We start from the raw sequence: 25141 nt of genomic DNA, 5'->3' as shown, positions 1-25141 counted from the left end.
TAAAAATAATACACAATTTGGACCAAATATTTTGAGTAGCACTCAAACTTCACATAACTCGCCAGTATCGCTTACCCCTATTTCAGTTTCTTCAAGTTCTTTTTCAAACTATTCACCAACATCCTTTTCAAGTTCCTCGATGGAATCTTTATCATCCTCATCAGAATTTCTTTCATCAGAATCATTATCTTTTACTAATTCCAATCAATTCTCTCCATTGTTGAATAGTGCTAGCCAAGATATTAACAATAATAGTCGTAGTTCAAGACATCGTAGTAAATTGAATATTGATACCAAAGGAAACAACAACAACAACAACAACAACAAAAACAACAACAACAACAACAACAACAACAACAACAACAACAACAACAATAACAATAACAACAACAATAGCAACAATATCAACAATGATAACAACAACAACAGCAACAACAACAGCAACAGCAACAACAACAACAGCAACAGCAACAACAACAACAACAGCAACAACAATAACAATAACAGTTTTGGTTTAAAAAGATATGTTGATGATAATGAAGAGCAATTATTAGCCAACCAAAAGAAAAAAAAGAATATCAAATCATCTCCATTACCATCGGCATCATCATCACAACAGTCTCAAACTCAACAACAGCATCAAATTCAACAACAGTCTCAAACTCAACAACAGTCTCAAACTCAAAAAATTGAAAATAATGATGGCCTGTCAGTTGAAAATCCAATAGTTTTGGATTAAATCTTTTTTTTTTGTAGATTATGTATATAAAATTATTTTTATTCTTTTTCTTTTTTTTTTTTTTTATTTGTACAATTATATTGTTTTTATTTTTTTAATTTTTTTTTTTTTTACATTATTTTTTTTTTTTCAAATAATTAAATAAATAAAAGTTAAATACTTGGATTCTTTCCTTTTTTATTTGAAATATTTTTGATTGGATCAGATTTTTTTTATTTTTATTTTTTTTTAATTATTTTTTTTTTTTTTCAGATATTTTCTCAAGAGTCAAAATGTTTAAAAAACTTTGAATTTTTTTTTTATTTTTTTCTTTTTTTCTTTTTTTTTTTTCACACCGATTCCCAAAGAACTTTTATAATGATTTAATTTTATATTCCACCTCACTATTATTTTAATTTTTTTTTATTTATTTTTTATTTATTTACAAATTTTTTTTTTTTTTTTAACTCATATTATTTTATTTTTCAATTATATATAATAATAGGAAACAAACAAATAAATAATAAAGTAATTTTTTTAAAAAAAAAAAAAAAAAAATTGTAAAAAATATCATTATTCAATAGAGAGTTTTAAAACAATTATAAACACCAATGAGATTAATTTAAGATCTTCTTTTGGAATTTAAAACTTTTCATATCAGATAATAATATACCACAATTATAAAACATCAATTTTCACATATAAACAAACAGAATAATTTTTTTTTTTTTTTTTCACATAAAAAACAAAAAAAAACAAAAAAAAACAAAACTAATAAAAGATAATAAAAGAAAAACAAAACAAAACAAACAAAACAAATAAAAGTTAATAAAAGAAAAACAAAACAAAAATAAACAAAACAAAACAATAATACAAACAAAATAATATTTAAATAATTTTAAAAATAATTAAAAAAAAAAAAGTTTCACCCCCACACAATACACCCTATTATTATTAATCACCATTCCACCAGTTTTTTTTTTTTTTTGTTTTTTTTTTTTTAATTAATTATAATTTTCAAAAGAAATTAACACTGCATGTAGTAATACATAAGTATTTTAAAAAATAAACAAAAAAAATAATTAAAAATAATACAATAATCATTTAATAAATAAAAATTAAAAAATATACGTATATAACGTAATATTAAAAACCACACCACCACCACCGCCGCCACCACCACCAACTATACAAATAAAATGGAGATTACAATTTCTATTCCAGATAATCTTATATCTCATTATTTGACTTTTTTTTTATTGGTTTCAACATTATTGTATATTTTAATAACACAAAAAAAAGCAAATGCAATAAATAATAATAATAATAATAATAATAATAATAATAATAATAATATTAATAATAATAGTAGTAATAATAGTAGTAATGATAGTAATACCGACAATAATTTATGTATGAAAACTCAAACATTTAATAAAAATAGTGACATTAATAGTGGCACAATTACAGACAGCACCAATAATAATTTTGACAATAACACAAACAATAATTTAAATAAAAATAATTATAATAGTGAAAAAAAAAATAAACTAATTAAAAATGAAATAAAAGGTGATATTATAAGTAATAATAATAATAATAATAATAGTAATAATAATAATAATAATAATAATAATAATAATAATAATAATAATAATAATAATAATAATAATAATAATAATAATAATAATAATAATTCAAGTCCTTTATCATTGTATTCAAAAAAAGAGTTAATTCCATTACCAGCAATTCAAGAAGAGAGCAATAATTACCAAAATAATAATATAACTAATAATAAACCAAACTTAAAGGTAACACTTAATAATAATAATAATACAACAACAGAACCAACAAAGAGAATAGTATCAACATCATCATCTTCATCATCTGACGACGAAGAACCAATACCAATATCACCAGTATCGAATTCATTTTTATCACCATTAAATTTTACAACAGGAAAAAAGAAATCAAAAAAGAATCAATTTTATTACGTCTCAACCTATTATTCAAGTTGTGATTTACCAAATAAAGTTATGGATGAAAATGAGATAGAAGAAGAAGACAATAATAATATTATTAGTAATAATAACAAGGCCTCAAATAACAACAAAAAAAGTAATTTCTCATCACATGATGATGGTTATTCAAATTTATTAAAACAAGAAAATAAAAATAGTGATTTATTAAATAAAGGTTTTCGATATAATAGAGGTAATAATAATAGTAATAAACATCCTCAACAAGCACAACAACAACCACCAATTCAACTATTATTAGAGGATGAACCATCATTAAAAGCATTAGAACTTAATCCACAATTAGCAGATACAACAACAACAACAACAGCAACAACAACAACACCATCATCAGCAGAGACACCAAATACACCCTTATCAATGAATAGTTTAGAAAGTAGTAGTAATTTATTAAAATCAACAAATTTAAATAAACCACAGAAAAATTCAATTAGTAAATCTTTAGATGATTTCATGCATGAAGAACATCCAAATCAAATTTCTTCTCCAATTGAATCCTGTATTAAAAAATTAAAGAAAAAGAAATGTATTTTACCTCAAGTTGTAAGTATAATCATATCTTTATATATTATTATTATTATTATTATTATTATTATTATTATTATTATTATTATTATTATTATTATTATTATTATTATTATTATTATTATTATTATTATTATTATTATTATTATTATTATTATTATTATTATTATTATTATTATTATTATTATTATTATTATTTATTGTTGTTTCTAATCTTTTTTTTTATTTTTTATTATTTTTATTCAAAAACTATTAGTTACAATTAAAATGGAGAGTTAAACCAAAAAAAGTATTAATTATAAAGAAATATAATGATGAAACAATTAATGAATTAATACCAGGTTTAGTTGGTTGGTTAAAAGATATTGGAATAAAAGTTATGAAAGAGAGTGATAGTAATGATGAATATCCATTAATTAATGATGACCCAACCATCGAAGTATTATCAAGTACTGCTGATCCTTATTCAATTGATTTCATTATTTCAATGGGTGGTGATGGTACAATTTTACATACATCATCATTGTTTAAAACTTATATTCCACCAATATTATCATTTAGTTTAGGTTCATTAGGATTTTTAACAGCATTTGATTATTCACATCATAAAGAGTATATTCAATCAGTGATTGATGGTAAATGTTTTGTTTCTTATCGGTTAAGATTATCTTGTACAGTTGTAACTTCTGATGGTAATGTTACCACCACCACTACATCAACACCAACTTCAACTTCAACTACAACTACTACAACCAAACCTATGAATCCAACATCATCTGATTCAACAAATGCAAATAATACACCAAGTGGCGGTAGTGCCTCTAGTGGTTTAATTAATATAGGTAGTAATATCAATAGACATAGATATCAAGTTTTAAATGAAGTTACAATCGATAGAGGTACAAATCCATATCTATCAAATTTAGAATGTTGTTGTGATGGTAAATTAATAACGATCGTTCAAGCCGATGGTTTAATCATTGCAACTTCAACAGGTTCAACTGCATATTCTCTAAGTGCTGGTGGCTCTTTGGTTCATCCAACTATACCTGCAATATTAATTACTCCCATTTGCCCTCATACTCTATCGTTTAGACCAGTCATATTACCCTCAACTTCGGAATTGATCATACGTGTTCCTGAAACAAGTAGGTGTCCGGTTTGGGCTTCTTTTGATGGTAAAAATAGACAAGAACTAAAGAGAGGTGATTATGTTATCATCAAAACCTCTAGATGGGCTGTACCTGTCGTTTGCAAAACTGATGAAAGTAATGAATGGTTTGAAAAATTGGCTCAAAATTTAAATTGGAATCTAAGACAAGTTCAAAAATCTTTTACTGCCCCACATGGTGGTAGTATCTCAAGTGGAAGTAGTGGTGAAAATTCAAATAATAGTAGTCCTTTAAATTTATCAACCTCTTCTCAAAATTCAACCTCGCCTCATTAAACCTTTAAAAATAAATTTTTTAAAAAAAAAAAATCTTTAAAACCAATTTTCTGGATAATTATCCATATTTTGGTTATCAATCGATAGGTTTTTTATTTTTTAATTTTAAAACTTTATTTTCTTTTTTGGTTTAAGGATTTTTTTTTTTTTTTTTTTTGGAAATTATTAAAATAATAATGTATAAATTTGTGTTCTTTTAACCTTATTTAAAATGATATTATATATTATATATTATATTATATTATTTATAATTTTGTCCATAATTATCTCTTAAATATAATATTATTAAAATTAAATCTTCCAAACGAAAAATAAAAACAATCCAATTATTACATCAATTTAATTTACTTTATCCTTTTTTTAAAAAATTTTTTTTTGGAAAAACATAATAACTAAAAAAAATAAATCAAAATAAATATTTAGAAATAATCTATTTTTAATAATTAATGTAAACAAATAATGACCCATAAAAAAAAAAAAAAAAATAGAAGATTCAAAGGTAAGGATATTTTATATTACAAGTTAAACATTAATTTATTGGTTCTATTGGAATTGTTTGCTGATATATTATTATTATTATTATTTTATTATTTTTATTATTATTATTATTATTTTTATTATTATTACTATAATTATTTTAATATTATTATTTTAATATCATTATTATTTTAATATTATTATTATTATTATAATTATTATTGTTAAAGAGTATTTAAAATGTACATTGTATATAAAAGGAGATTAGTTTTTAAATAAGTGGTTAAAGGAAAGATTTTGGGATGTTGGTAGAGCAAGGTTTAGGAAGGGTGAGGGTTTTTTTTTTTTTTAGCCATCAGAGGTTTTAATTTTTAATCTCTGAGCTCTGGTGACAGTTTGTTTTTTTATGGCACCACCATTGGCAACGTTAGTTAAATGGGCATTCGAGTGACCGTGTGCATTTGAAATTTTATGAACGATTGGTTCCACAACAAACGGACATAATTCAATAATACGACCAATACCTTTTGAACGACCTTCACGAATTACAAATTTACTACCAACAGTTAAAAATTGTGGACGATGCAAGTACCTGAATTTAACTCTAGCACGATCACCAGTACGAAGAACTTCTTTGTCCATCTCAATCAAACGTGCACTTTGGGTTGTGCTAAGACAATGGATGACACTTTCATAGTTTTTACTGATGGTAGTACTATGAAACAAGATTAAAACCTCTGCGACAAATTCACGAGTTGCCACTGGTTTAGCAGACGGATGAATGATGACCATACCTTTTCTAATCTGTTCCTTTTTAATCCTTTTCAAAGCTAAACTAGCGGTTTGACCAGCTTTAACATGTTTAACGGGTAAACGTTTGGTGTGAATTGATTTTACTTGAGTTTGTATGAAATTACCACTATCATCTGGACCAATCAATAAAGTTTCACCAGCTGTAATGACACCTTTCATAACTGTACCACTAACGACTGTACCAACACCACTAACATTCCAAGTTGAATCGATATCGAGTTGTGCCGGTTTCAAAGCTAAAGATTCCCATTCCTTACGAGCTGGTAAAAGATTTAAAAACATTCTTAAGAGATCTAAATTCTCACCGGTTACATTTGAGACGGTGAAGATTGGTACGACACGATCCGATACAAAGTTTCTGGCTGCTACAACGACATCATCTTGATTTTTAATGACTACTGGTAACTTTCTTGCACCTGGTCCACGTAAAATCTTTTTAATATCGGTCATTGTTGCTGCCAATACATTTTCAGGTGCTCTATCGATCTTTGTGATAACAATATACACTGGAATATGTAAAGATAACGCGATACCCAAATGCTCTTTGCACATACCAGTGGCACCCATTGTATTTGCACCAACAGCAATCATACAATAATCTGGTGAACTTGATGTCATACCAAACAATGTTGTTTTTAAGTATTTTTCATGACCTGCTAAATCTACAAAGGTGATGATCTTTGAAGAGCTTTCACAAATTTCACTTGGAGAGAGGGAAGAGTGGAGGGTATTATAGTTTACAATTTTACCCTTACTATCGAATCCAACAATCTCTTGAGAGATTGAACTGGTTCTTCCACTCTCTACTTCATGACGATGACGAAATACATTGAGACGTGCCTTACCTCTACCATCATCTAAAACACCACATTTCAATACACCCAATAATGTTGATTTACCTGCATCTACATTACCACAACATACGACACGAATCTCTGAAAAATCCTCTGTCGATGCATACTTCCTAATTAATGCCTCTACTACTTTACCACCACTTAAACCTGGTCTCTCTCTAATTACAGTTAAATCAGCATTCAATTTCTTTGCCATCTTATTCAATGTTTCCAAAGATAATGTCATATCTTCATCCGATAGACCAACTGCTGTACCATCATCACTTACACCCAATTCATAGAGACACTCACCTGCTCCTTCACCAATCCTCCATTTCATCTGTGAAGTTAAATGCTCCAATCTATCAGGTGTTGGACTAATTAATTGTAATTTATATTCAATATTACCATATTCTACTTCTGGTTTTAAATGTTCAATTACAACACTACTACCATTTTCATTTTCAATTAAAACACTACTTGAAGTTGATGTTGTAGTGGTAGTAGTGGTAGTTGTTGTTGTTGTTGTTGTTACTGGTTGAATTATTGTTGTTGTTGTTGTTGATTGTCCACTAGTTGATGTTGATAAAATATTCTCTTGAATTGTTAATTCTTCTGTTGATTTTGTAATTGATTTAACCAAATTATCTGGTTGTTGTTCTTTATGATTTACCATATTTTTAGATGTTGTTGTTGTTGTTGTTTGTTGTTTTTGTTGTTTAACTTTATAATCCATTATTTAAAATTATAGGAAAAAAAGATTTATTTTAAAAAAAAAATATTAAAAAAAAAAAAAAAAAAAAAAAAAAAAAAAAGATAAACCAAAGATATATCTTTTTTTTTTTTTTTTTTTATTTATTTATTTTTTTTTTTTACTTAATTTTTTCTTTAATTCCTTAATCTTGATTTTTTATTGATTATTTGTAATATAAATATATATATATAAAAATTTAATAAAATAAATGCTATTTGAAATAATATTGAAACTCTGATTGAGGTTTTTTCATTTAAACACAAAAAAAAAATTTTTTTGTTTTTTTATAATTAAAATAATATTTTTTTTAATTAAAATAATATTTTTTTTTTAAAAAAAAAAAATTAAATTAAATTTTTAATTAAAAAAATAAACAAAAAAAAAAATTTAAAGAAAATTATGGAATAAAATAAATGAAAATAAAAAATAATAATTAAAAAGACTTAAGTTATTTTTATTAAAAAGGAAAATATGGACTATAATAGATATATATAAATTATTTTTGTACTGAAAGAATAAAAAAAAAAAATAAAAAAATAAAAAATATTTTTTTTAATTTTTTATTTTTTTTTTTTTTTTTTTTTTTTTTGAGAAAATAATAATAAAATTTAAAAGAAACTTCAGGAAAAAAAAAAAAAATGAAAAAAAAAGGGAAAAAAATAAAAAATGAGAGAAAAATCAGTGGTATTTAATTAACAAAAGTGATGATGCTCTTTTCTTTATTAATCTTTATAATTATTTTTATTATTTTTATTTTTATTACTTTTTTTTTCATTTTTTTTTTTTTTGATAACAAAAAAAACTGACTAACTTTCCTTTTTTATTTTTTTTTTATTATTTTTTTATTTTTCATATTTTTATTTTTATTTTTTTTTTTTAATATCTTATTTAATTTTTGGATTGGAATATTGAATAATTGAAAATAAAATTATGAATATAGAGAATTATCAAAAAAAAGAGAATTAAATAATTTAATACCAAATGTTCAATTTGAAATAAATATTTCAAAGAAAACAGACATAATAATAAATTTTATTCAAATGGGATTATCTAAAAAAAATTAAAAAAATTTTTAAAAAAAGCCATCTTATTTTATTTATTAATTTATTTTATTTTATTTTATTATATTTTATTTTATTTTATAATATTTTATTTTATTTTATAAAATTATTATTATTTTTTTTATAAAAAAAAAAAAAAATGCAAATAAATTTTAAATTAATAAAAAGAACTTAAAAATTAGTAAAGAAAAAAAAATTAATACTTTTAATAAAAATTTAGGTTTAATTTTATGATAATTAATTTGAAAAAAAAATAAGAAAAAAAAAATATTATGAAATGCTTTAAAATGAATTCATTTTTTTTTTAATATAAAAAAAGTAGGAATTTGTTTGTAAAATTTCTTTTTTTTTTTAATATCTATCTGGGTAGAAAAGGTCAAGAATCAATAAAATTGATCATACCACTTGTAAATGATTTAAATGGTAAATTCATTATAAACAAATTAAATCAATCAACAGACAAAACTGGTGAAAAAAAAGTAATCTTTACACAAATCCAAGAAATAATCAACAACAGCAACAATGAAATAATTATTTAAAATATACTCCAATAACAGATATTTGGAACAAATCATTGGGTTTCATTAGAGGCATACTATCCATCAATAAATAAAGAGGTCATAAAGAAATCAATTATCACCAGTACAAATTTATATATAATGGATCAGGAATTAGATACAGAAGTTGATGAACTTTCATTGGAAAACACATCAATAGAGCATACTTCAAATTTAATATTTCAGAAATTGTATTAAAAAACAAGAAATTGAGCAATTTTATTAATTTATAATAAAATAAAATCGAGTAATTTATTAATGTTTTTTTCCATTTGGATAGATGATTGTACATCCATAATCAATATCTCCCAAATAACACATTTCTTGGTCATTTTGGGAAACTGGTTGGATGGAGTTTGATCTTTGGCCATCATTTAATGAAAATGCAGAGCTAATTAAAGATTTATTATCTCTTGATTTGATTGAACTAATGTTTTGGATTGATTCTTTAAAAAAAAAATATATATATAATATTTGAAATTTTAAACACTTTATAATCACAATTGTTTACCAAGTAGTCAATTGAACTCATATTTTATTTAATTTGTATTTAATTTTCCTAATTATATTTTTAACAAACATTTATAATAATAATATGTCAAATCAATTTTCTGTTTTTTTGTGTTTTTTTAATTTTTTCAAAATAAAAAATAAAAAAATAATAATAATGCACAATAATTATTTCCCATAATAAATAAATTATAAATAAAAAAAAAAAAAAAAATTTTTGCCCATTCTTGACAATTATTTATTTTTTTTTTATTTTTTTTTATTTTTTTTTTTTTTTTTTTTTATTTTTAATTTTTTTAAAATAAATATTATTTTTATTTTATTTAATTTAATTTTTTTTTTTTTTTTCATTTATTTTATTTAATTAAATTTAATTTAATTTTAATCTCTAAGATCACGAAGATCAAAGTTTTTAAAAAATAAAATAAATAAATGACGATTCAAATATTTGGAACAGTTTGTATTGATAAAGTTAGAAAGATAGAAGAATTTCCAAAATCATTAGGTACCTATACTCCAGTTATTAGCGAACAAATTTTATTAGGTGGTGAAGCATCAAATACATTTGTATGTATAAATGAATGGGTAGAAAAAGGTCAAGAATCAATAAAATTGATCGTACCACCTTTAGTAGATGATTTAAATGGTAAATTCATTATAAACAAATTAAATCAATCAACAGGTAAAACTAGTGATAAAAATGTAATCTTTACACAAATCCAAGAAATCAACAACAACAATGAAAATAATTATTTAAAATATACTCCAATAACAGATATTTACGTTTGTAATAAAAAAGAGAGAACAATGTTTGGAATTGGGTTTCCAGAGATTGATCAATATATGGTTCAATGTAAAGAGATAAAAGAGAAAATATTGAATGTTGATTTACAATTTGGACCGAATCATTGGATTTCATTAGACGCAAACTATCCATTAATAAATAGGGAGGTCATAAAGAAATCAATCATCACCAATACAAATTTATATATAATGGATCAGGAATTAGATACAGTGGTTGATGAACTTTCATTGGAAAACACATCAATAGAACATACTTCAAATTTAATATTTCAGAGTAGTTCAGACCATTTCGGTAATAAAGACGGTCCGATTAAAGAATTTTTCAATATTATGAATCAATGGTTTCAAAAAGATAATGGTATATTTAAAAAGTTTTTATTTATTTTAACAGATTCTAAAAATGGTTTTGGTATTGGTGGCACTTGGAATAATGAGTGGATTGAACCTTACTGGTTCACGCCATCTGCTATACCGTCGGATAAAGTTGTCGATACCACTGGTGCTGGTGATTCGTTTAGGGCTGGTTTAATCTTTAGTTTAGTTCATAAAAATCAATCATTATCAGATTCATTAGAGTTTGCCTCTGCATGTGGTGCTTTAAATTGTTTATCAATTGGTGGTTGTTCTTCAACTCCAACTTTAAATTCAATTAATCAATTTTTAAAATTAAATAATAAAAATCAAATGTTTTTATAATTATTTTATTGTTATTTTATTTATTTTTATTTTTTTTATTTTCTTTGTCTCTTTTTTGGAGTATCTTCTTTTTCCAACGCAATTCCTAATTGTGTTAATGTTTTAGTTCTAACTGGTCTTTTACCAATACCAAAATCTAATGTTAATTTAGATACTTTTTTTCTACCTCCTTGAGTTTTTGGTTTTACTTGTTCTACTGGTTCTACTTGTTCATTTTCTAATTCTTCATCCATTTTTTCTATTATTTTATCTTCTTCTATTATATCATTTTCATTTTCATTTTCATTTTCATTTTCATTTTCATTTTCATTTTCATTTTCATTCTTTTCTCCTTCTTTTTTATCTGTTGTTGTTACATTATTATTATTATTATTATTATTATTATTATTATTATTATTATTATTATTATTATTATTATTATTATTATTATTATTATTATTATTATTATTATAGTTATTATAATTGTTTTTATCTATGTCAACTAATGAAAGTTTTTTTCTTGATGTTGGAGTTAAAATTGAAGAATTTAATACCTGTCCATTTATTATTGGTGGTTGTGCAATTTGATTTGATAATGATGAGGAGGATGATAAACTTGTTGAAGTGATTGATTGACTAGTTGCTGCTGTTGTTGTAGTTGGAATTGATGTTGAAAGTGGTTTTGTTGGTGAATTTGGTTCTGTATCTGTTTTTGTTTTTTTTTTTGATTCAATATTTTCTTGTAACATTAATTCTAAAAAAATAAATATATTTTTTTGTTTACATTATTTATTTTAATCAATCATTGAGTGAAATTATCATTTTCATTGATTTGCAGAAAAAATTAAAAAAAAAAAAAATAAAAAAAAAAAAAAAAAGGTTAGAATCAATGATTGTGAAGATTTGGAATTAAAAAAAAAAAAAAAAAAAAAAAAATCTTGAGAATTGAATTATTATTTACTACACACCAATATTTGACATGCTCTGTTTAAATTCTAACAATTGATAATTTACATAAGTAGCGAATGATGAAATTCTATGATTCATTAAATTTATTTCATTTTTAATATTGGCTAAAGGGTCCATTTTAATTTTTTTTGAGAATTGATATCTTTTGAAAATGAAAAAAAAAAAAAATAAAAATAAAAAATTTTTAGTGAAAAGGTATAAGTTAAAAAAAAAAAAAAAATTCAAAAACTAAATTTTATAATTTTATTTTTTAATAGAAACAAAAAGAAAAAAGAAAAATAAAAATAAAAATAAAATAAAAATAAAAATAAAAATGACAATGAAAAATATAAAAATAAAACTAAAATAAAAAAAAAATTAAAAATTTAATAAGTCTGGTTGAAAAAAGATCTTTTTTAATTTTAGTTTTTTTTTTTTATCTTAAATTTCCAGATTTTCTGCCTTTTATTTTTCATATTCCAACTTTAAAGAAGCATTTTTTATCAATCCACTGTGTTCAAAATTTTTAAGCTTGAAAGTAAGATATTTTTTTTTTTCCTGATTTAAGCATTATTTTTTGTAATGAAAAATATCACACCATTCCATCATTATACATATGTTTTTCTCTTACTAAAAATCAACTAAAAAAATTAATAGTATAAAAATGAAAAAATTTATTTCTTTTTATTTTCTTCAAAAAAAAAAATAAAAAAATAAAATAAACAATGAAAAGTTATTTTAATATTTCTTTTAAATCTTTCAATATTATTTAAATGTTTGTTTTGAAATAATAAAATTATAGAAATTAAAAGAATAAACCCACCACTTATTAACTAATTTAAATTTGTTTTTTATTATAATTAATAGATTGTAATTCACAAGTTTCAAGTGGACAATTATATGATGTTAATATAAATAATATTGTCTATGACCAATTTGGTAGTGAATCATATAATATTAATTATTATCCAACAAGTACAAATTTAAATTACACTGGTGATAAATTTTACAGTTTAGATAAAAATCGTGTAAAGGCTGCTAAAGTTACCTTAACAAATATTCCATCAATACTTTCAATATATGGTAATATTACAATTAGAGGTTTCGATTCAAGTTCAACATGGACTGGTTATGATACAACAAATAGAACAACATTCATTAGAAGCTTTCCATTCTCAAATGATAGAATGCCAATTATTAAACTTGGTGGTTCAAAAGATGTATATGGTACTGAACAATACAAGTTGCACAATTATTACACAGATATGTTGAAGGAAACTAATACTGATAAATATTCCTATGATTTAACCTTAGGTACTGATACTGGTTTTATATTAATAAATCCTTATAATAAAAATGTATGGATCCAGGGTATTGGTAAATGTTCAATGGTTTTCACTGGTTCATCAACTGTTGATATTAAAAATTCAGTATTCTATGATTTTGGACATACAACATCATCACCATTGGATGAAAGTAATAATATTCCAAATAGATATCCAATAACTTTATACCATAATAAAAAATCTGTAAATATTGAAAATAATTGTTTTTTAGCAGCAATTCATTCAGGAACTCGACAACAAAGTTTAACACCAAGATCATTCATTGGAGCAATTCGTTCATTTGGTAATGTCATTGGTAATTCATTCGTATTAAAAGAATAATCAGATAGATTAAGTATGAGTGGTATTTCATTATTATATGGTACTGAACAATTCAACATTAATTATAATGCATTCATTTCATTTTATTCAAACACCAGTACTGTTGGGCCAAGAGTACAATATCCAGATAATATAGATTATATTAATAGTGGTATTATTTCAACTTCACAGTATTCATTCTATGAATCAAATATATTTGAAGGTAGATTTAAAGGAGGTTCAATTCACATTATTCCATTACAATCAAGATCATCGATTGCATCTTTAAATAGTGATAAATTATTAGGTATCTATAATGGAAATGAACAATCAAATCTAAATGATAAAGTATCAAATAGTATTTGGAATAAAGTAATATTTAAAGATATTATATTCTTTGGAGAAACAGAATTTCGTGTTACTTATTCAATGTCATTACAACCACCAATTAAAATTAACTTTTTAAGAGGTTGGCATATAAATCAAAGACCATCAGTAACTCTACCACCAAATGAAGCAAATGTAGATCACTCTTATGATTCATCTTTGGTTCAATATGATTTATACACTATAAGAAAGAATTTTGGAGAGACTAATAACCTTAAAGGTAAATGTAATAGCAATAAAAATATCTTTGGTTGGAAAAGATATCTCATAAAAATAGAAAATAAAAAAAAAGTAAAAATAAAATTTTATCTGATTTGTTCTTATTTTTTTTTATATTGGTTAGTTTGTTTCAACCAATATAAATAGTTTATTATTATTATTATTGTTATTATTATTATTATTATTATTATTATTATTATTATTATTATTATTATTATCATTATTATTATTATTTTTAAATAATCTATTGATATTTTATTTTATTTTTTATTTTTTATTTTTAAAGATGACTTTGGGGATGGTGATAAATTAGATTATTAAGTTGTTTTCTTTGTTCTTGATCTTCTTTTATTATTTGTCTTAATCTTTGATGACGTTTTGGAATATCAGTATATTTTTGATTTAAATGAGTTGCAATTTCAAAATCTCTAAAAGCAGATATGTAGTCTCTTAATTGAGAATAGGCTTCAGCTCTTGAGAATAAAATTAAAGAAGGGTCACCAATTTCATCAGTGATTAAATCTGTTAAATAGTTTACCAATGACTCTAGCTTATTCTTTTGTTCTGCTGTTATAGGTCTAAAGCATGCTATTTTCTTATATGAATCAATTGAATTCAATGATTGTGATGTTGCAAATGATGATGGTGTTAATGGTGGTGTTAATGGTGGTGTTGATGTTGTTGTTGATGATGATGAAAATTGTGGTGGTGGTGATGGTGGTGATCCAGATGTTGGTGATGAAGGTGTTGTTGGTGGTGTTGGTGGTCTTGATGTTGGTGGTGATAATTGTTCCTGTGGTTGTTGTGATTGTTGTTGTTGTTGTTTATGTGTATGTTTTTGTTTTTTATTTACATGTTTTTCTCTTTCTCTCTCCCTTTCTTCTAATTCTGATTCCATTGCTCTTCTTTCTCTTTCTCTTTCTCTTTCTTTCTCTCTTTCTCTTTCTTTTTCTCTTTCCTTTTCTCTTTCTTTTTCCTTTTCTTTTTCTTTTTCTTTTTCTTTTTCTTTTTCTTTTTCTTTTTCTTTTTCTTTTTCTTTTTCTTTTTCTTTTTCTTTTTCTATTTCTTTCTCCTTTTGTTTATCTTTTTCTTGTAAAATTTTCTCATGAAAATTTTTAGATAATGATGGTGGTGGATTATTTGTAATTGGTTGTGATAAAAATGGTGAATTTGTTGAAGATATTGGTTGTGCTGTTGTTGTATTATTACTATTGATATTATTATTATTTAAATTATTATTATTATTATTATTACTATTATTATTTATTGTTGTTGTTGTTGTTGAAGGTAATTGACTTGGATCAATTTGTGAATTCTTTGTTGAATTTAATTTCGCAGCAATTAAAGACAATTCAAAATTGACGGTTTTTAAAGATAATTCTAAAAAACTTGTATTATTTGGAGTTATTGTAGTAGTATTATTTGTAGTAGTTGTAGTAGTTGTTGAGTTTGTATTATTAGTAGTAGAAGAAGGAGAAGAAGAAGAAGCTATTCTTTTTCTTAAATCATTTTCAATCCATTTCAATGATTTATATAAACCATCAATTAAATCTATACTTTCTGGTTCATATTTTAAACCAGCTTTAAAATCTATAATGGCATTTGCATAATCACCAATAGCTGCATAGGATGAACCCCTTCTTAAATAGGCTTTAAATTGTTTAGCTTGTTTTTCAATTGACATTGTACAATCTGTAATTGCTTCATAAAATCTATTTAATTTATAATATACAATACCTCTATTAGAGTAATAAATAGAATCACTTATTTTTTTTTTTTTTTTATACAAAATAAATTAAAATTAATAAATAAAAAAATAAATAACAAAATTTATAAATATTTATAAATATTTTTTAAAAAAATACATACTCTGGATTTAATTTTATAGCTTTTGAATAATGACTTAATGCAGCTTCATACCTTTTTTCTTGAAAATCAGCATTACCTAAAAGTTTTTGTTTTGAAGCCAATACTTCACTTTGTGGATGCCTAAAGAGGGAATAATACTCTTCGAGATCATTCCAAGAGGTACGAGTAGTGAATTCGCCTGATGGTATTAATGAGGGTGGTGTTGAACTTGTGTTTCTACAATTTTGAATTTGTGTTTGTTGTAATGATGCCTGTGGTATTATACCTGGATTTTGAGTTAGAATTTGTGATTGTTGGTGTGCTGCCTGTAATGATTGATTAATGAATTGTTGTTGTGGTCCTTGTTGATGTGGATTATCTTTAGTTCTTATTATTAAATCTTTCATATATTTAACTAATAAATGCATTCTACCTGGTTCCTCTTCAATTGATAATAAATTAAAATCACTTAACCATTCTAATTGTATACTTTTTCTATATTTATATAAGTAAAATATATTTATTAGAATAAATCATTTTAAAATAAATAAATAAATCTTAATAATTTATATATATCTTACATTTTTGCTAAATTATTTAAAGAATAATCAAAGAAATCAGCATTAAACATTGATAAAGAACCATGTGCATATCTCATTACTTTTTGAAGTGTAAGATTATGAGGTGCTAAATTTGTGGCAATTAAATGATCCGCAAATGCTTTCTTATAGTCTTTACAGAAAAAGTATCCAAATGATCTACAAATGTATGCTTTAATACAATTTGGCTGAATAGATATTGCTAATGTACTATCTAAAATTGATCTTTTATATTCCTTTTATAAAAAATAAATTAAAAATAATAGTGTGAGTATGAATAATATGAAAGAATAAAAAAAAAAAAAACAATAAAAAAAAATAAAAATAAAAATAAAACAGATATAATATTATGTATATACTACTTACTTGTAATTTTAATTTAGTAATTGATCTATTAATTAAAACTACAACTAAAAATGTTGGAATTTTTGAAGATGATAATGATATTGCAGTATTATAATGTTCAACTGCATTTTTATATCGTTCATTATAATATTCATTATTACCATTTCTAAATGAATACAAAGCACTCAATGGAACGTCACCCATGAATGTCTTTTGTTTTGGTCCATTATCATCTGAACTACCGCTATTATTATTATTATTATTATTATTTTTATCATTACTATTATTACTACTATTGTTATTGCCACTGTTATTATTGCTATTATTATTATTATTATTATTATTATTACTATTATTATTATTATTTTTATTCTTATTTTTAGTATTTTTATTTGACGAGGATGATGAACTGAATATACCATTTGCTTGATTTTGAGAATGTTTTAATGCATCTAAATTTAAAGATAAAAAGTTTTTATCAAGGTTATCTAGATTAATTGAAATTTTCTTTTGTTGAATTTGTTGGATTTGTTGTGCTAATCTTTGAGAGGTTTGTTGCATTTGAAGATGTTGTGCTTGTTGTATTTGTTGTGCTTGTTGCAATTGTTGTTGTGCGTATTGAATTTGTTGTTGGTGTTGCATTTGTTGTTGTTGCAATTGTTGAGCTTGTTGTGGTGTTAACTGTTGTTGTTGCTGTTGTTGTTGTTGTTGTGATGATGTTGATTTCTTCGGTTCTTTATTAGAAGTTGGTATAACTTTCTTTTTTGATTTTCCCATTTTTTTTTTTTTTATTGTGTTTATTAAATAAAAACTAAAGAAGATGTACTTTTTTTTTTGATAAAATGTATATATATTTATTTATGTATATATATGTACAGACAGATAATTTGTTTGATTTATTTATTTGAATAAATTACTTTGATATCGAAATGATTTTGAATTTTGAATTTTTTTTTTTTTTTTTTCAAAAAAAAAAATTAAATTTTTTCATTTTTTTTTTTCATTTTTTTTTTCTTTTTTCCATCTATTTTTTTGTTTAAAAACAAAAAAAATAAAAAAAAAAATGGAAAATTTAAAAAAAAAATGAATGGGAAATTTAAATATAAAAGATCAAAGTAAATTACTTATAATAATAAAAATAAAAAATCAGAGTAATTTACTAATATAGCATAAATGTTTTGATCTCAAAAATTACTATTATTATTATTATTATTATTATTATTATTATTATTATTATTATTATTATTATTATTATTATTATTATTATTATTATTATTATTATTATTATTATAAAAAATAATTAGCAATAATTAAACTGTTAAATAAAATCCATTTCAATTGATTAAATCTATATTATAATATATGTAAAAACTACATAGGGTGGTCACTAATTTCAACTTTGGAAATGAATTCATTTTGGTAAGCAGTTAACTAAAACCCCCACTTATTGCCCCTCACCCACACATTTTTTGAATTAATATTATACAATTATATAATTTTTTTTTTTTTTTTTTTTTTTTGAATATAAATATTATACAATTTTTTTTTTTTTTTTTTTTTTTTTTAAATTTGTATAATTATGTTATAATTTTTTTTTTTTTTTTTTTTTTTTTTTTTTTTATCAATTATTATATTTTAATATATAATAATATTTAATATATTTAATATATTAAATATATTATCAAAATTCAATCAAATTTGGTATGTAAACAAAGAGGAACTTTTATTTTATTATATTTTATTTTTTTTATTTATTTTTTTTTTTTTTTTTTATTATTTTGACATGCAATTGTTTTTAGATTTTTAAAAAAAGTAAAAAAATGGAAACAAAAAACAAAAAATAAAAATAAAAAATAAAAAATAAAAAATAAAGGAAATACATCACTTGTACATACACATTTTTTTTTTATAGATCTACTATCAATAACTATTATTAATTATCTCCACCAATTTGTTTATAAATAATAATATATTAAAAATAATAACATAAATAATAATAATAATTTTAAAAAAGAAATATAAAATTTAAAAAATAAACAATATTTACATATTATACCTCCATTCTCAATAATATATTCACTGACAAACCATTAATGGACGGGGTTATGTAAAAGAAAAAAAAAAAAAAAAAAAAAAAGTGACTAGGAAAATTAAAAAAAAAAAACAGTTTTGTGTTAAAAATTACACAAATAAAATTCCAACCTCATCACACCCCAACAAAAAAAAAGAATTAAAATTAAAAATAAAAATAAAAAAATTGATTATTTTGATTCATTAGGTATTTAATATATATATATAATCCAAAACAATATTTTTTTTTTCTTTTTTTTTTTTTTTTTTTTTTTTTTTTTAAAGTTAAATAATTTCATATACAATAAATAAAAAGTTTTAAAGGTTTGTTTTATTTTTTTTATTTTAATTATACTTTTAATTTTTTATTTTTTATTTTTTTATTTTTTTATATTTTTTTTTTATATTTTTTTTATTTTAAAATTAAAAAAATATTGTTTCTTTGAATTTTAAATACACCCACACAAAATTGTTTCATTGTTTTTTTAAATACAATAATAATTTAAGGATACCAAACAGTTTGGCACCTTCAAAAAATAAAATTAAAAGATAAAATTAAAAATTAATAAAAAAATGTCAAAACACTAAATAATGATAGTTATAATTATAACTATAAATATAATTGGTTCCAACATTTTTTCAATACTCAAAAATGTTAACCAACATAAACAATAGTAGTTTTTTTTTTAAAAAATACATTCAATCACTCACACTCTAATCAGTGCTAACAATTTGTTCTCTTTTTTTTTTTTTTTTTTTTTTTTTATATGAACAGATTTTTTAAATTTTTTTTTTTTTTGTGTGGGGTCATCATAATTCTTGTTATTATAAAGTTATAAATATATATATTTATTTATATGCATTTAATATTATCATAATTATTTTAATTTATCCAAAAAATAAAAAAATAAAAAATATTTATTTTTCAATTATTGATTTAATATAAATTAACATTACAAATAATTTTTTATTTTCTTTATTATTTTTTTTTTTTTTTTTCCTTATTTTTTTTTTCTTTATTTTTTTTTTTTTTTAATATAAAAAAATTTATTTAATTAGAATAATATAAAATAAATTATTTATTTATTTTTTTTATTTATTAAATTATTTGTGGGATTTGCAAATAATTCAAAATGGAAATTGAGCCTGTTGTAAGAATATCTTTTAATGGAAATAATAATCAAAACAACAACAACAACAACAACAACAACACCAATAATAATAGTAACAACAATAATAATAACAATAATAGTAGTAACATTAATAGCACCAATAAACCTAGTGTAAAAAAACCAATAAATCAAAGTTAGTATTTTTTATTTATTTTTTTTTTTTTTTTTCAACACACAACCCACCACATTAAAAAAAAAAATAAAATAAAAAAAAAAATAAAAATAAATAATTAAAAAAAAAACAAAAAACAAAAAACAAAAAACAAACAAAACAAAAATAAAAATAATAATTAAAAACAAAACAAAAAAAAAACCACATATTAACTGTTTTTTTTTTTTTTATTTATTTATAATTTATAAATAATTTATTATTACTTGTCCAACTTTTTTTTTTTTTTTTTTTTTTTTTTTAATGTAATTTTAATATTTTTTTATTATTTTTATATTTATAGAAATGATATCAAATATTAATAATCAAAAATCACCAAATCCATTAAATTCAAGTGTTGATGATAATAATAATACTAATAATAATAACAATAGTAATAGTAATGGAACAGATGAAGATATTATAAAATTAGCTAGAGATTTAACCAATACATTTGGTATATTATTAGGGGATTCTGATCAACCATCGCAGTTTAGTGATGTAATATTTAAAGTTGGTGATAGGAAATTCTTTGCAAGTAAGATAATGTTAGTGGCAAGAAGCGAGTACTTTAAAGCAATGTTCACTGGATCAATGAAAGAATCATCAATTAAAGAGATTACCTTGGAGGGTGTTGATCCTGATGTGTTTTTTACCGTTTTGAAATATATTTGTATTGGAATTTTAGATTTAGACTATGATCATAGGATGGTGAGTTCAATCTATCAGTATTGCGATCTTTTGGGTCTTCAAAGAGGTAAAGAATTATCATTGGCAACAATGGGTAAAATCGCACAAATGTATCTAGAGAAACCAGATGTTGAAAGTGCTCTTTTTCTTTGGGATTCTTTAAATCAAAGTGCTATACCAGTCGAGAGTGTTCACCCCCATTTAAGAGCTTTCGTCCTACAATATGCAAGTATTTCATTACATTGTGATGCTTTCTATAGTATCAGTTTGACAACACTCGTTCAAATGTTACGTAATGATGGTCTAAGGATGGAAGAATTGGATATATTAGATTGTGTTATAGATTGGTGTAGAGAGAATTCACAAGCTTCCATTCAACAACAGCAACAGCAACAGCAACAACAGCTTCAATCTGCAAATGGTGCAAGTGGTAAAAGTCATGGTAAAAGAAGTAGTTCATCACATTTGAAAAAGCATGATGGTGATGGTGGATCCGATGGAAGTTGTAGTAGTAGATGCAGTTCAAGAAGAAATTCTCTATCATTAAAAGATCACCACAGACAGCACATTGGTAATGGTGGTGGTGGTGGTGGTCATTACAATAACAACGATTGTCATAGCGATACAGAAGAAACCTATAGTGATATTGATGATGAAGAACATCGTAATGGTGGTGGTGGTGTTGGCGATGATTTTGAAAATGATTCCGAAGATGGTGACGATGATGATGAAGATGATGATGAGGATGATGATTTCACCGATGATGATGATAAAGATGATTCAGCAAACGATGATTATGAATATTCAACAAATAAGGATGACTTAGATATCATTGAAGATTGGGATACAACAATCGATAAGAATTTATTGGATGAAGTATTACCACTAATTCGTTGGGAAAATATGAATATCGGCGAAGCATTTGAACGTTTAGATAATTTAAAAATTATACCAGATAAAGAAATTTCAAATCTTCTTAGACATATTTTAAAATCAAATAGAGGTGAAAGTTTCTCATTTTTAGGTTACCATTATAGAAGACCACGTAATAATAGAAAAAGACCCTATCCAATTGAATTTTTATTAGGTATTAGTAAGTAGTTTTTTTTTTTTTTTTTTTATTTATTCATTTTATTATTAAAATTTTTTAATTTTTTAATTTTATTTTAAAAAGCTCAACCATTTGATTCAAATGTTACAAATGAAATTATACCATTAAATTCATTTTCATCAGAATTTGGTCAATCAACTAATCAATTTTTATATAGAATTAAAAAGGATATAAAATTACCAGCAAATTTAGAGAGATTCTCATTCAAGGATAGAGAGTTTTTCGTTCAATTAAAGGAAAGAGAAAAAGGTCAATTGGCTGTTTATTTGGCATTTGGTAGTAAGTTAACAAAACCATTAGCAATATCAGTTTTGGCAAGTGTAATTGGGTTTAGATTCCAAGATTCAATTGAATTTAGTTTTAAGAAAATGTTTGATGAAGGATTCGATAGTGCTTGGGGTTGGCCAAAATTCATCTCTTTAGATACTTTATATAAACAAGATAAATATAGTCATTATTCTGATAGTTTTTGTTTATTAATTGAATTAACCAGTCAATGGGGTTAAATTATTATTATTATTGTTATTATTATTAATTAAATAAATTATTAAAATAAATAAATAAAAATAACTTTTTAAATAAAATATGATTATTTATGTACATGAGAAAATTAAATAAATTAAATCTATAAATTTTATTTGGTAAATGTCCTATTTAAAATTTACTAAATGGAAAAGTAAAATATTTTATATAAAACATAAATAATTTCATCATCTTCATTATAATCATATTCTTTGAATTATATATATTCATATCTTGGTAATAATGGAGCACCCTTTTCTTTCTGGTAATGGTGGTCTTTGATTTTCATTTGTATTTTTAAATAATCTTACTAAAATTATACCATTTACATGTTATTAAAAAAAAATGAAAAAAAAAAAAAATTAAAAAAAGTATAATTATTGTATCAAATATAAAAAAATGAATGAAATGATTCTGTTTTTTTGGATCATTAATTATAACTAAAAATTAAATAATAATAATAATAATAATAATAATAATAATAATAATAATAATAATAATAATAATAGTAATAATAATAATTATTATATTTATAATCATTCAAATTATTTTTTAATCTAAGTAATAACCAAAAAAAACAAATGATGATTAAATTGAAATCTCTAATCACTTTTCAAAATTGACACCTTTATAGATATTTTCAAATATCACTTTTTTTTTTTATAATTTAATCTTATTGTTATTGATATTTTAATTTAATTTATTTTATTTTTTTAAATTATTCTAATTTTATTGTTATTGATTAAATATTAAATTGGTTATTACCTTCAATTTTTTTTCGAGTTTTTTTTTTTTTTGCAACCGACATTTTTTTTAATTAAAATTTTATATGAGAAAAAAAATAATTTATTTATTTATTATTATTTATTAATATTGGAGATTAATCAATTTCAGAGATTTTGTTTGAATTCTGTTGATTTATTGTACTATCATGAATGGCCTTTAATTTTTTAGTATATTTTTTTCTTGGTTGGCCATTTTTGTTAAGTTTTAACACAGGTGATGAAAAGTCGGTAATTGGTATATTAAAATTGTTTTGGATATTGACATTTAAAACATTTACAGTTGAATTAATAGTAACCTTTGATGGTCTACCTCTTTTTTTTGGTGCTTCATCTATTTTTATTGTATTTCTGTGATTTTAAAATTAAAAAATTAGTATATAATAATAGTAATTTATAGATTTTATTTTTTCTTACCTACCCTACACCCAAACTGTTAATTTGGAACCCAATCTTTCTTGCATCTGCTATTTGGGTTGAAGAGGGTTTTTCATTTATAACTAAAGTATTGGAAACACATGCTAAAGATTTATCGTCATTATTTTCCAATTCATCCAAATAAGATGCTTTTATCGATTTCCAATCTATTTTAATCATTTCAAAAGCATTCTTAATAGTAATTGGTGAAGCAGTAGCATCCCATGATGTTTCTATTACGTCCAATAATTCCTCAAATGATAATTAGCTTGTTTTGGGTATATCCTTTTTGGATTTAACCCTTTTTAAATTATTAATGGTCTGGTTCAACTTTCTTTTGAAAATACCGAAAACCAATAAATCCAATGGTTGCAATAAGTGAGTTGAGTTAGCTGGAAACGTATAACAATGAATATTATATTCATTCAAGGCATCTGCAACTTCTTCTTGTAAGTTTGATGAATGATTGTCCAAGTATAAAACAGTTAATGGATAAGGTTTGGTTAGACCTCTGTTTATTGAATCACCAAAATACTTAATGAAATCTACTTTTTGTTTGGTGTCAACCCATCCTGACTCATTAAATATTATATTCCCTTGGGTATGAATTGTTATATTGCCAATTGATGTCTTTGGTGCCTTTATAATTGAGTAATGAGGTAAACGGCGACCACTCGCCGATATACACCCAATCATGGTGACATGTTGGGAATAGTTGAGTGGTTTTGTCAATGGTTTACCTAAACTTTTGTTTACAACATACTATAATCAAAATATTCAAAGAATTTTATTAATTAATATGAATGATATATTGTAATATATTACTTAAAAAAATGGTTGTAAGTTTAATACTTTTACCTTAACTGCAGTTTCATCAAGTTTTATTGCTGTTTCGTCCAAATTCCATATCCTTTCCAACGGTACCTTATTTTTAATTAGAAAATCCTGTTGATCCTTTGGCCATTGTACCACCTGTTCACTATTGACGTTCGCGGGCATCCGTACGTATTGATCCTTTTAAAAG

At 22.7% G+C, this 25141-nt stretch overlaps 9 protein-coding genes and 2 pseudogenes across 9 annotated transcripts in view; 6 read left to right on the top strand and 5 right to left on the bottom strand.

The window, feature by feature from the left end:
- DDB_G0292550 (CDK family protein kinase) overlaps positions 1-739 on the top strand; it is a gene marked incomplete at both ends in the record, with an annotated part of 4720 nt that extends 3981 nt beyond the window's left edge. The window contains one exon of the mRNA XM_629619.1: positions 1-739. This exon is cut by the window's left edge and continues 2691 nt beyond it. Within this exon, the coding sequence (XP_629621.1) occupies positions 1-739 (739 nt within the window).
- Positions 740-1917: 1178 nt separating this feature from the next.
- Positions 1918-4729, top strand: DDB_G0292442 (NAD+ kinase family protein; the record flags this gene model as incomplete). Its single annotated transcript, XM_629618.1, has 2 exons — positions 1918-3300; positions 3539-4729. The coding sequence occupies 2 exons, from the start codon at positions 1918-1920 to the stop codon at positions 4727-4729; spliced, it is 2574 nt and encodes an 857-aa protein (XP_629620.1).
- Positions 4730-5554: 825 nt separating this feature from the next.
- On the bottom strand, positions 5555-7588 carry gtpbp1 (GTP-binding protein 1; the record flags this gene model as incomplete). The annotated part of the gene is made up of 1 exon (XM_629617.1): positions 5555-7588. The coding sequence occupies one exon, from the start codon at positions 7586-7588 to the stop codon at positions 5555-5557; it is 2034 nt and encodes a 677-aa protein (XP_629619.1).
- A 1423-nt stretch (positions 7589-9011) lies between these two features.
- On the top strand, positions 9012-9422 carry DDB_G0292536 (annotated as a pseudogene; the record flags this gene model as incomplete).
- A 57-nt stretch (positions 9423-9479) lies between these two features.
- Positions 9480-9756, bottom strand: DDB_G0292534 (hypothetical protein; the record flags this gene model as incomplete). Its single annotated transcript, XM_629615.1, has 2 exons — positions 9480-9615; positions 9713-9756. The coding sequence occupies 2 exons, from the start codon at positions 9754-9756 to the stop codon at positions 9480-9482; spliced, it is 180 nt and encodes a 59-aa protein (XP_629617.1).
- A 410-nt stretch (positions 9757-10166) lies between these two features.
- Positions 10167-11234, top strand: DDB_G0292440 (carbohydrate/purine kinase domain-containing protein; the record flags this gene model as incomplete). The annotated part of the gene is made up of 1 exon (XM_629614.1): positions 10167-11234. One exon carries the CDS (start codon positions 10167-10169, stop codon positions 11232-11234), a length of 1068 nt encoding a protein of 355 aa, XP_629616.1.
- A 35-nt stretch (positions 11235-11269) lies between these two features.
- On the bottom strand, positions 11270-12299 carry DDB_G0292438 (hypothetical protein; the record flags this gene model as incomplete). The annotated part of the gene is made up of 2 exons (XM_629613.1): positions 11270-11967; positions 12182-12299. The coding sequence occupies 2 exons, from the start codon at positions 12297-12299 to the stop codon at positions 11270-11272; spliced, it is 816 nt and encodes a 271-aa protein (XP_629615.1).
- Positions 12300-13028: 729 nt separating this feature from the next.
- DDB_G0292532 lies at positions 13029-14414 on the top strand (annotated as a pseudogene; the record flags this gene model as incomplete).
- Positions 14415-14693: 279 nt separating this feature from the next.
- DDB_G0292530 (hypothetical protein) lies at positions 14694-17982 on the bottom strand (the record flags this gene model as incomplete). The annotated part of the gene is made up of 4 exons (XM_629611.1): positions 14694-16176; positions 16283-16756; positions 16843-17096; positions 17227-17982. The coding sequence occupies 4 exons, from the start codon at positions 17980-17982 to the stop codon at positions 14694-14696; spliced, it is 2967 nt and encodes a 988-aa protein (XP_629613.1).
- Positions 17983-20408: 2426 nt separating this feature from the next.
- triA (BTB/POZ domain-containing protein) lies at positions 20409-22902 on the top strand (the record flags this gene model as incomplete). Its single annotated transcript, XM_629610.1, has 3 exons — positions 20409-20580; positions 20900-22378; positions 22460-22902. 3 exons carry the CDS (start codon positions 20409-20411, stop codon positions 22900-22902), a joined length of 2094 nt encoding a protein of 697 aa, XP_629612.1.
- An 896-nt stretch (positions 22903-23798) lies between these two features.
- On the bottom strand, positions 23799-24992 carry DDB_G0292434 (hypothetical protein; the record flags this gene model as incomplete). The annotated part of the gene is made up of 4 exons (XM_629609.1): positions 23799-24051; positions 24122-24284; positions 24525-24862; positions 24976-24992. 4 exons carry the CDS (start codon positions 24990-24992, stop codon positions 23799-23801), a joined length of 771 nt encoding a protein of 256 aa, XP_629611.1.
- Positions 24993-25141: the final 149 nt, after the last annotated feature.

The sequence above is a fragment of the Dictyostelium discoideum genome (assembly GCF_000004695.1).
Source record: "Dictyostelium discoideum AX4 chromosome 6 chromosome, whole genome shotgun sequence".
NCBI classification, from domain to species: domain Eukaryota; phylum Evosea; class Eumycetozoa; order Dictyosteliales; family Dictyosteliaceae; genus Dictyostelium; species Dictyostelium discoideum.
Note: the sequence above shows the minus strand (reverse complement) of the source record. Positions and strands in the feature narration are given on the sequence as shown.